Source organism: Euleptes europaea, chromosome 8 (genome assembly GCF_029931775.1).
Source record: "Euleptes europaea isolate rEulEur1 chromosome 8, rEulEur1.hap1, whole genome shotgun sequence".
In the NCBI taxonomy this organism is placed as follows: Eukaryota; Metazoa; Chordata; class Lepidosauria; order Squamata; family Sphaerodactylidae; genus Euleptes; species Euleptes europaea.
Window position 1 is genome coordinate 4156523 of NC_079319.1, and position 12353 is coordinate 4168875.

Here is a 12353-nt window from a genome sequence, read left to right on the forward strand (position 1 = left end):
TCTCAGCCTGACCTACCTCACACGGTTGTAGTGATGATAACATGGAAGGAGAGTGACGTAAGCCACTTTAGGTGCCCACTGGGTAGAAAAGTGGGGAATGAATGAAGCAAATGAAGTGGAGTATCAATGAAAGCCAGTGTGGTGGACTCTAATCTGGAGAACCGGGTTCGATTCCCCACTCCTCCACATGAAGCCTGCTGGGTGACCTTGGGCTACTCACAGCTCTCTTCCAGCTCTCTCAGTCCCACCTAGCTCTCAAGGTGTCTGCTGTGGGGAGGGGAAGGGAAGTTGATTGTAAACCGGTTTGCGACTCCTTAAAAGTAGAGAAAATCAGAGTATAAAAACCAACTCTTCTTCTTCAAATAAAATAAATTAAACCTGGCTTGATCTTCGGTGTTGACCCTTCCCATTCCCCAGCTGAAGACACTCCTGGCCAGAGTGAAGGGGATGAAACTGGGATCTGTTGAGGTGAACAAAGATTTGAGTGCTCATCTGTGAGCCAAAGCCTGGCTTCAGAGACTAACCATCATTAAAACCAACCAAGCATTTGCATTACGCCTGAAACAAGTCGCACTCTCAGATTGATAGATAGGTAGATAGGTGCGGCGTAGGCGAAAGGGAGGGGGGCTATCGCTACAGGGGTGGTGCGGAAGCTTGCCTTTATTTGATATATTTCAAGCTTCGATGAAATATTCATGCACCTGGAATATTGTGTGCAGTTCTGGAGGCCTTACTTCAAAAAGGAGGTGAACAGAATCGAGCGGGTGCAGAAGGAGAGTGTAAATCTGGACATCAAGTCCTATGAGGAAAAGTTGAAGGAGCTGGGTTTGTTTAGCCTGAAGAGGAGAAGACTGAGAGGGGATATGATAACTATCTTCAAGTACTTGAAGGTCTGTCATGTAGAGGAGGGTGCCAAGTTGTTCTCTGTTGTCCCAGGTCGGACCAGAACCAATGGGTTGAAATTAATTCCAAAGAGTTTTTGTCTAGACATTAGGAAGAATTTTCTAATAGTTAGAGCGGTTCCTCAGTGGAACAGGCTTCCTCGGGAGGTGGTGAGCTCTCCTTCCCTGGAGGTTTTTAAGCAGAGGCTAGATGGCCATCTGTCAGCAATGCTGATCCTGTGACCTTAGGGAGGGCACCTTGACCATCTTCTGGGCATGGAGTAGGGGTCGCTGGGTGTGTGTGGGGGAGGTAGTTGTGAATTTCCTGCATTGTGCAGGGGGTTGGACTAGATGACCCTGGTGGTCCCTTCCAACTCTATGATTCTATGAAATCTGAGCATGTAAACACACACCTGGAACCTCAAAGGACAGAAACCATCTCAAAGGAGAAGCCATTTTCAGGCAGGGGAGATCACATGGAAATCTTTCTCATGAACACACCCTTTCATTGTTCCTGATTCCCAGGCAGTATCTATGTGGCAATGAACTGTCCACATGGTAGTATTCGCTATGATTTCGGTCATTCCCTCGCACTCATGATCCACACCATTGGAGGGGCTTTGGCTGGCTGCCACCAAAATGCTGCTGAAGCTATAGTAAAATATACCCCTGCCCCAGGATGTGGTGATGGCTGCCAACTTGGAAGGATTTAAGAGGGGAGTATTGTGCGTAGTTCTGGAGGCCTCACTTCAAAAAGGATGTGGACAGAATGGAGCGCATGCAGAGGAGAGTGACGAGGATGACCAGGGGCCTGGAGACCAAGGCCTGCGAGGAAAGGCTGAAGGAGTTGGGAATGTTCAGTCTGCAGAAGAGGAAGTTGAAGGGGGTGGACAGGATTGCTCTCTTGAAGTATCTGAAAGGCTGTCACTTAGAGGAGGGCAGGGAGCTGTTCCTGTTGGTGGCAGAGGAGAGGACTCGCAATAATGGGTTTAAATTATGGGTGGAAAGGTACCGGCTGGATAATAGGAAAAACCTTTTTTACAGTAAGAGTTGTTCGATAGTGGAATCTGCTACCTGGGGAGGAGGTGAGCTCCCTCTCACTGGCAGTCTTCAAGTAGAAGCTGGATAAACACTTGTCAGGGATGCTCTAGGCTGATCCTGCATTGAGCAGGGGGTTGGACTAGAGGGCCTCTATGGCCCCTCCCAACTCTATGATTCTATGAAATACAGGAAGTAACTACTTATATTAATCCAGCTATACGGGGGAAATATGTGCATAGGATATTCTAGAAAGGAGTGGATTTTCCCAGTCCTGGAACATGATTTCATAAATCCTTTCTATGCTTTCCATCCACAGCAACTTGGAGGATTTCGAAGATTAATTCTGGAACTGGAACAGCGCGGCTTGTTCAGCTTCTGTAATATTTATTTTTCATCTTTCCCTGCTCAATATTGCCATGTGCATACTAATAAAACATTACGGGAAAGAATTTTCTTGCCTCATGTACAACTATGTCAAGAGTGCTTTTTTGAGGTGTTTCATCGGTTTGCTTGCATGCATCAGCAGAGCAGAAAAGATGAATATGAACTATAGGCAGTGAAAGGGAGATTCATCTGTCCCCCTCTATCAGTGTCTTCCACTAGTGAGTGAAGAGTTTATTTTGGCTGTTTATGCTTGGTAATTAGTAGCGCGTTCCAGGCTGAAGTGCCCTGCATTTTTTTTTTAAATTTCTTCACGTTGAACTTTCATTCCAGCTGTCACCGCAAAGCCGGCGCATACCAGCTTTGCATTTCTTAAGAGCCCTTTTAACGCGACCTTTTGTATGTGTTCCACCTCCGCATCGAAGCAGTTACTGAAGGAACCATGAAAAATCACAGCCGTGGCTTAGCTATGCAAACGACCATTGCTAATGGCTATGCAAACAAAGGAACGAAGGAGCAGGCGAGTGTGTGTGTGTGTGTGGGGGGGTGGAATTTGTTTGACTTTCTCCTCTTGCATAGGGACCGTGAATAGTCATTTTAAAGGGCAGATTTTAAAAAGCAGCTTTGAGCGAGCATCAAAATCGACCATGCATAAATGGCCTTTGTTTTGTTTGGCATACCCAATAAATTTTATTGGCCTTCCTCCTGGGTTCTGGAGCTGTTTGTTGATGTGTTTATTTTACAATTTTTAATGTTATTTTTAATTATTGTTGAAGGCTTTCACGGTCAGAGTTCATCGGTTCTTGTAGGTTATCTGGGCTGTGTGACCGTGGTCTTGGTATTTTCTTTCCTGAAATGTCAGCAGCTGATGTGGCAGGCCTCTTCAAAGGAGTAACACTGAAGGACACTGAAATAGGTGGGGCTGAGAGAGCTCTAAGAGAACTATGACTAGCCCAAGGTCACCCAGCTGGCTTCATGTGTAAGAGCGGGGAAACAAATCCAGTTCATCAGATTAGTGTCTGCAGCTCATGTGGAGGAGTGGGGGAATCAAACCCAGTTGCCAGATCAGAGTCCACCTCTCCAAACCACCGCTCTTAACCACTACACCACACTGGCTCTCTTATTTCATTTATACCGTACCTTTCTCCCCAATAGGGACCCACATTTCTTTACTTTATTTATATCCCATGTTTCTCCCAAATGATGATGAAGAAGAGTTGTATACCCCCCTGTTCCTCTACATTTAATCGATTTCATGAATTATGTAGATTTTCAAGAAGAAGAACAAAGAGGGGAATAAAACCCATCCTACAAAACAGAAGCTGGATACCCAAGGTTAGGTGGGATGAAAATATATAAATAATGTAAATATAATTTATTAGAAGCGCTATGTCAAGATTAAAATTATTTTAAAACGTTAAAACAGCACAATGGCATTTCCTATGGTTGATATCTATAACCACATGCCGAAACGCATCTGGCATGTGGTTATATAGATATCAACCTTAGGAAATGCCATTGCGCTGTTTTAATGTTTTAAAATAATTTTAATCTTGAGATAGCATTTCTAATAAATTATATTTACATTATTTATGTATATTTTCATCCCACCCAACCTTGGGTATCCAGATTTTCAAGAAGATACATTTTCCCATAATGAGTTAACATATATTAAATTTCTGGAGGTGGAACAGGAATATATCTTTTTTTGTTGTTTAGATGCTCCAGAATTTTGCACTTGATGGCATGTTTCCCCCCCTCCTTTACAGGATAATCTCCATTGGCCCGCTTGTCTATTTATCTATGACCCTTGCCGAGTTATTGAGCTTGAAGTTCTCGTTCGTTTTGTCTTCAAGAGCATCTGCTCCTCTTCATATCTATGCCAACACTATGCCCCTGGGATCTTCTGCTAGCCAATCTTCTCCCAAACAACATTTGGAGGAATGAACACATGAGCACATGAAGCTGCCTTCTACTGAATGGTCCATCAAAGTCAGTATTGTCTGCTCAGACTGGCAGCGGCTCTCCAGGGTCTCAGGCAGGGGTCTTTCACATTACCTGCTTGCCTAGTCCCTTTATCTAGAGATGCCGGGGATTGAACCTGGGACCTTCTGCATGCCAAGCAGATGCTCGACCAATGAACCATGTATGGTGGATAAAAAAGCAATGGGAAGTCAGACAGGGGCCACAGCACAGGGATAAAAAGGTTTATAACTCTCCCCACAAACATCATTTCCCCAACCTCAGTTGCTCCTACACTAGATATGTTATTTTCTCTAAGGTAAAACAATACAGGTTTTCCAAGGTAGCTGTATGCCCCCTCCTCACTGTTCAAACAGCAATGCCAAGGGGAGAAGCTGAAAACGGGGGGGAGTGGGAAGTATCAAAGGTTGTTTATGCATGGGTACTTTCACTCACATTCACCTCCCGTTTGTCTCGGTTGTTCCTTGGAGTTATGCATGAGTTTTCCCTCCACTAGAAATGCCCTCATGCCCAGGCCACACAAATCCTGGGACTTCCCATTCCTCTGTTAACTCAATTCTTCCCTCTCCCCTGAGCTCAGCCTGGGTGAAATCCCCATGCATAAAACAAAGTGTGGGAGACAGAAGCTTGGTTTCTCTCACAGACAATTACAAAGCAGTGTGTAAAGAGGCGGGGATTCAAATACTTCCTGCTTCCTGGGAGTTCTTTCTGGGCAGAATGGACTTTTAAAACGAGGCTTCGGTCCCCCCCCCCCCAATTCATTTTAGGGTGCTCCATTTTGTTTTTGTCTTTTAAAATGCATTTTTGCTGGGCACTTGGATTTCCGGGGGGTGGGTGGGGTGGACCCCTCTCAAAGAAAGAACTACAGCCAATCTCAAAGCATCATTTCAAGGGGCAGGCTTCTTATTTAGAGCTTGGAGACTGCTGGTGCATAGCTTCTTAAGAAGAAAGTGTGGGTCCAGCGAGCAACGAACCTCAGGTAAAACTCCCATGCATAAATGACCATTGTCTCTCAAGTTTGGGAAGTATCAAAGGGTGAAAACGCATGGTCACTTTATCTTCCTTTAATCCCTGTTTTAGCCAGGATTGAACGCACATTAGGCGAAACGCATGCGTTCGATCCTGGCTGAAACAGGGATTAAAGGAGGATAAAGCGACCATGCGTTTTCGCCCAAAGTCTCTTGATCCATAACCACATTCCTGATGTGGATGGGGGCCTGCGGCTGCTTTTCACCCCTTTAAAAAGCCACGGCAGGCCCACCCACGGATCTCCAAGGTCACATGAAGTTTGGCACGAGGGCCAGATCCTCAGCACTTGCTGAACCCTCTTCCACTCATGAAATCTGAAATGGAATCCTCGCTGCTGAATTTGGGCGACAAATTTGCCCCAAGAAAGGAAGAGAGATGTTACTCACTAATTCATGGTGCCGTACCCCTTGGCTTTTGTGAATCCAACAGAGATGGCAACCACCAGGGCTGGCAGGCCTAAACAGAGCGAAATAAACAGAAAAAAAGGTTACTTGCAAAATGCAGAATAATTTCCTTGGAGAAAATGGCTGTTCTGGAGGGTAGACTTAGGGTTGCCAGGTGCCCGGTGGTGGCGGGTAAAATCCCGCCAATCCACTGGGTTGCCCGCCGGTCAGCTGAGGGCCGGCTAGCACAGCGGGCACACGCGCAGGCTCAGTGGGCATGCACGCGGGCACGCTCCGTGTGCGTCACTTCCGGGTTTACCCGAAAGCGACGCGGACGCTATGGCAACCTTGGCTGAAAGTCTATGGGGTAGTCCCGGAAGTGACAAAGCCGCTTCCTTTGGCACACGTCCGCCACAGCCCCGCAAAGCTTCTGCCGGTGGAGCAGCGGGGACTGGCAAGCCTAGGTAGACTCTATGGCATTATATATTATGTCTCTCCCCTCTCCAAAGCCTGCCATCTTTGGTCTCCACCCCAAATCTCCAGGCATTTCCTAACCCGGAGTTGGCAATCCTAGTGGCTGAGCTGAAGATGTGAAGGTCCTGGCTAAGGCATTTGTCAACATAAGAAAGTATCAGGGCAAGAAGGATCAAGGATTTTGAAGGACGAGGAATCTGCTGGATCTTGCAGGGGATCCAGGTGTCACTGGATACTGCAGGATTTCCAGCCATGTGAGGATCAGAAGCTGTGAAAATCCAGGAGGTGAATGGTTAGGATTGCACTTTCTCCAATGACATGCGGATTTCACCCAGGAGGGGAGGAAGAACAAGAAGAATTGGTCTTTATATGCCGACTTTCTCTAGCACTTAAGGAAGAATCAAATTGGCTTACAATCACCTTCCCTTGCCCTCCCCACAACAGACACCCTGTGAGGTAGGTTGGGCTAAGAGAGTGTGAATAGCCCAAGGTCACCCAGCTGGCTTCATGTGCAGGAGTGGGGAAACTAACCCAGTTCACCAGATTAGCCCCCGCCGCTCATGTGGAGGAGTGGGGAATCAAACCCGGTTCTCCAGACCAGAGTCCATTGCTCCAAAGCACCACTCTTAACCGCTACACCACGCTGGCTCTCCAATGGAGGGTTTTCAGGAGGGACTGAGACACAATGTAGAGCAATGGGGGAAGGCACACGATTTGGTTAGCCAAACACTAGAGCTAGGCAGTCAAAGCATGAGAACGAAAGGCTAAAGAGAAGGCTGGGTATAAATCTGGATGCCTTTTTGTCAAGGAAATCATCCTGCTATAGGGACATCTCATTCTCTAGGCATCCCATATTCTTCCCCACAGGTAAATGCAATCATGGCCACACCTTGGATAACATGCCACTGTGCCAGTACATGTGGTTTGTCATTTCACAGCCATCTAGACCAGGGGTGTTAAACATAAGGCCTGCGGGCCAGATTTGCCCCCTTGAGAGCTTTTATCTGGCCCGCGAGCCAGCAGAAGCAGCCACCCTGCCCCCATTCTCAATCTGGTCTGGCGAGGAATGGCCAGGCCTGACCAAGTGACATTTATGTTATATCCTGCCCACGTAACAATTGAGTTTGATATCCCTAATCTAGACCTAATGAGAGAGCCAGATCTGGAGAACCAGGTTGGTTTCCCCATCCCCACTCCTCCACATGAAGACTGCTTGGGCCAGTCACAGCTCTCTCCGAACTCTCTCAACCACACCTACCTTACAAGGTGCCTGTTGTGGGGAGAGGAAGGGAAGGCGATTGTAAACCACTTTGAGACTCCTTTCAGTAGAGAAAAGTGGGGTATAAAAACCAACTCTTCTTCTAATCCCTGGCACCCCCACATTATCCTTGAAACAACCCTGTGAGGCGGGCCACAAAAGTCTCACTAGTCTTGTTTTTAACAACCAGATTTTTGATTCTGTGGGTCATTTTAAATTACAGTATGGCATATAGCATTTCAGTAGGTAACTGGTTTTAAGTTTGGTTAAACCCTTTTCAAAGTGGTGGGGATGAGGACAGATTCATTTGTGAATCTGTTTACCCTTCACTAGTTTAGATTTTTTCCCCTCTCTCCCACTATATTCATTGGTGAATCACACTGAACTGCTTCTATCTTCACATGTGCTTTGGGCTGGTGTTTTCAGAAATCTCTGAGCTGCCAGGATTTTAGGAGAAAACAACAACGTTAAATAACAATTTAACTAGGATTACATGAGGTAGGACTAAAAGCAAATAAATTAAAGTCATTCAGGACAATAAACCAAAGCAACAGTAAATAGGGGATGTCTCAAGGGAGAAAATCTAATCTCAGAGAGCTGCTTGACTTAAGGCCAAACTACACGATAGGCCTGGCACGTGTCAGGACACGGGTGCGCAAACGGATTCACAGATGTACACGGGGAGATTCACCTTAAAAAGTGCTCGTTTGCTCGCCGCTGCAAGGGATCTCTGAGAGGGGGAGCCGGAGCATCCGGTTTCCCTCCCACCCCACGTTTGCCATTGGAAACGGCAGTGGGGGAGTTGCCCCTTTCCAATAGCAAAAGAGGAGTGGGAGGGAAACCAGAGGGGTGGGAAAGAAAGCCTTCTCCCCGCTTGCAGGTCTCCCTTGCAGTTCTAAGAGAACAACCGCTTTTTAAGGTGAGTTCCCCCGATGTAAGTCTGTGAGTCCAGTCAAGTACCCAGGGCAAGTGCAGGCGTATTATGTATAGGGTTGTGCAAAAAAAAAGAAGAAGAAGAAGAAGAAGAAGAAGAAGAAGAAGAAGAAAAAAGGTAAATTTCGGGTAAAGTTTACAATACTTCTCTATGGAAGAGAAGGGGACTCCTTCGGGACCCCATAAAATTGGATCTTCACCAAACCTCAGGGTCTATGCAAGGAGAGTCTCTTCAAGTTGCCCTGAAAGTTTGGGGACTCTAACTCCAAAAATGCCTCCCCCAGAGCTCATAAAAAGTTTTTCCATAGGGAAAAGCCTGGGGAAAGCCGAAGCCGAAAAAAGCCGAATACCTATTCGGCTAATTTGGCGATTGGCTATGGCTTCGGCTTTATTCTCAGTTTTAATATTCAGCTTTAATTAAACCTGAAAGAAACTGAAAAGGCCCTTTTGTCGGATTTATTTTCGGTTCAGGTTTATTGACATGCACAACCCCAATTATGTTGCTATGTCCTTAATGCAGTGTCACAGGGTGTCATATTAGGACAGCAGAGACCATGGCTCAAATCCTCACTCAGCCATTACACTCCGCATGGCCTTGGGCCAGTCTGTTTCTTGTACTCTCTCTCAAACTGTCTAACCTCCCTCATAGGGTTGCCAACCTCCAGGTACTAGCTGGAGATCTCCCACTATTACAACTGATCTCCAGCCAATAGAGATCAGTTCCCCTGGGGAAAATGGCCACTTTGGCAACTGGACCCTATGACATTGAAGTCCCTTCCCTCCCCAAAACCCGCCCTCCTCAGGCTGCGCCCCAAAAACCTCCCACCAGTGGTGAAGAGGGACCTGGCAACCCTACTCCCTCACAGGGTCATTGTGATGGAAGAACTATGTATTCTGGCCTGACTTCATGTGACAAAGGGCATTTACGTATCCTCAGTTTCCTTCTGTCTAACTTCCTGTTTCATCAGTGTTCCCCCCACCCAGTTCTGCATGGGTTTTGCTCGCTCTGATGGTTGATACGACATCACATAGCTTTAAATGAAGCATTTGTCCCTGGAGTTTAAATCAGCAGCTTTTTGTGCTTGATAAAAATGGGTGTTATATTGAATTGACCACTAGAGGGAGCAAAATACATCCAGAACTGACCCCCACCCCAAGAAACAGGAAGTTAGATGCGAGGAAGTTGAGAATGCATAAAAGTTCAAAGAGTGATTGATTGGTAGAATGAGGTCCAGTTCAATTTACATCTGAATGGGGGCACAGTTTCTCCTGTTTCCTCCATGACATTTTGTCCCCTGTCAAAAATTATCACATCAAGGAGAGAGTTAGCGTAAACCTTTCTCCTGAATGCACCAGCTATCTACATGGAGGAATACTATAATCTGGGGAAGCATTCATAAATGCGACTACCCACCTTCAGAATTAATCAGAACTGCCCACCATGCATTTTAGCCTGGCTGCATTCTCTAGCTCCATAATCTGCATAATGCTCCTCTGATCCAAAATCACAAAAATCCTGGAGAGAATAGGATCATGACAAGTATCCATTTTGACTAGTAGCCACTGATAGCCCTATCCTCCATGAACTTGTCCACTCCCCACTCAAAGCCTTAAAGTTTTTTTCCCCTCTTTGACACCTTAAGAACATAAAAAAAGCCCTGCTGGATCAGACCAAGGCCCATCAAGTCCAGCTGTCTGTTCACACAGCGGCCAACCAGGTGCCTCCAGGAAGCCCCCAAACAAGACAACTGCAGCAGCACCATCCTGCCTGTGTTCCACAGCATCTCATATAACAGGCCTGCTCCTCTGATCCTGGAGAGAATAGGTATGCATCATGACTAGTATCCATTTTTACTAGTAGCCATGAATACCCCTTTCCTCCATGAACATGTCCATTGGTCGGCTATGTGCCATACCAATAAATGACTGACTGACCTATGTGCATGTATTGGAACACATCTACAATGCTTATGCACGCATAAAGTGCTTGTTTATTTAAATATTGTTGGTATTGTGTCAGCGATTTTGGGTCTCAGTTGGGAGGAAAATGGAATAAGAAATGCCATAAATAAATAAGCAGAAGACAGAAAGAGAGAAAGAGAGGGAATTCCCTGGTGCCCACCAGGATCCGAAGGCAAGACGAAATCAGGGCAGAAAAGAAAACCCTGATTTCAGCCTCAGAGATCAGACCCAGAGCCTGACAGCACGCCCCCCTCCATCACATTCCCTACCTCTCCCTTGTTTTACTATAGAACTGATCTTAATTTTTTTATAGCAACTGGTTGCTGATGTACGCCATCAATTTGAAAATTTATTATTATTATTAGGGTTGCAAGGTCCCTCTTTGCCACAGGTGGGAGGTTTATGGGGCGGAGCCTAAGGAGGGTGGGGTTTGGGGGAGGGGAGGCACTTCCATGCCATAAATTCCAATTGCCAAAGCGGCTTTTTTTCCCAGGGGAACGGATCTTTATCGGCTGGAGGTCAGTTGGAATAGCAGGAGATCTCCAGCTAGTACCTGGAGGTTGGCAACCCTAATTATTATTGTTTTAACGCTTTTAATGTTTCAATTGTGAGATGTACTGTTTTTTATGGCAGTGCATTTGTTGTAACCTGCCCTAAGCCCAACCTTGGTTGGGGATTGAGGGCCGGCTAAAAATTTGAAGCTAAATTGAGGCTATCGTACTTTGGGAGAAGGCAAGAGTCACTAGAAAAGACAGTCAGGCTAGGAAACGTTGAGGGCAGGAGGAAAAGAGGAAGACCCAACAGATGGATTGACTCCATAAAGGAAGCCACAGCCCTCAATTTGCAAGACCTGAGCAAGGCTGTCAAAGATAGGACATTTGGAGGACATTGATTCATAGGGTAGCCATGAGTCGGAAGCGACTTGAATGCACTTAACACACACACACAATTTTGAAAAACTAATAAATGAACCAACAAATAACATTGCAAAGCAAGGAACTTCTTGAGATTCTCTGGGGATGAAATTCTGGTTTTGTCCTGTTCAAAGCAATTCCTGGGAACTGCTCCTCCATTCTCATCCTGCCGCTAACTGCTCAGGTCCCAGCCAGGAATCCTCACCCCATCCGAGACAGAGGAAGCGTTTGCGGATGATGCGGTTCCGTAGCCTGCCCGTCACAGCCATGTATGATTGCCAAGCTTCCGTCAGCACCCAGCAGAAGGAGGAGAGGAAGAAAAAATGCAGGAAGGCTGCCACCAAGGTACAGATCACCTGGAGAGGGAGAGGTGTCAGAAGAGAAGCAAAGTGAAACAAGGAAGTGAGTTGTAACAGCAGGAGATCTCCAGCTAATACCTGGAGGTTGGCAACCCTAAGGACAGGGCAGCCTAAAACTATACAGATCTAGAGCTGCACATCAATGCTTGGTTTTAAACCTATTCAATAGGTGCCCATAAGACCAAATCAGCTTCAGTGCAGCTCTTCAACTCCCCCCGAGCCATAATTGTTCTCCTGGGACACAAACACACCGAGGCGCTTTCGCTTTCTGCTTTCAAAAAGGGAAACCTTTCTTGTCCTTTAAAGCAAGCAGCTACGCTTGGCCGAGCGTGATTTACTAGTAATAATGAAAAGAAAACTCGGCTGCCCCAGCCCCGGGGAGAGAAGCCGGCTCCCTTTGTCTAATGTGACCAGAAGCGATAAATATGCATCTTTGTATGGCAGGGCGCTTTCATCTTTAAAGGGGCTTTCAAAGACCGAGATTGCTGTTGTGAGCTGGACGGGTACAGGTGGAGGTGGCGGGGGGAGACGTACCTGATCAGACAGACAAATGAACATCAGAGCATCACCCCCACACACACACACTTGAATGTTTGTAAAGAAGCCTTTGACAGCAATTACATATGATAAATAAGAGGTTGGATCCCCACAAAATGGATGAAGGCCGACCCAGATCACAAACTCCACGTGGGAGGCTCCCTGGAGAATTTTGGAGGTGGAAGAGAGCCAGCATGGGTTAGCGGTTAAAAGCGGTG

At 46.4% G+C, this 12353-nt stretch overlaps 1 protein-coding gene across 4 annotated transcripts in view; it reads right to left on the minus strand.

Annotated features, from left to right (window-relative positions):
* Positions 1 to 12353, minus strand: part of LOC130481408 (adhesion G protein-coupled receptor B1-like) — an 85588-nt gene that overhangs the window by 46099 nt on the left and 27136 nt on the right. For all 4 annotated transcript variants that reach the window (XM_056854021.1, XM_056854019.1, XM_056854022.1 and 1 more), the window contains exons 4-5: positions 11445 to 11595; positions 5702 to 5771 (exon numbers count right to left, since the gene is read on the minus strand). In XM_056854021.1, coding sequence (XP_056709999.1) covers positions 5702 to 5771; positions 11445 to 11595 — 221 coding nt within the window. The remainder of the gene's footprint in view (positions 1 to 5701; positions 5772 to 11444; positions 11596 to 12353) is intronic.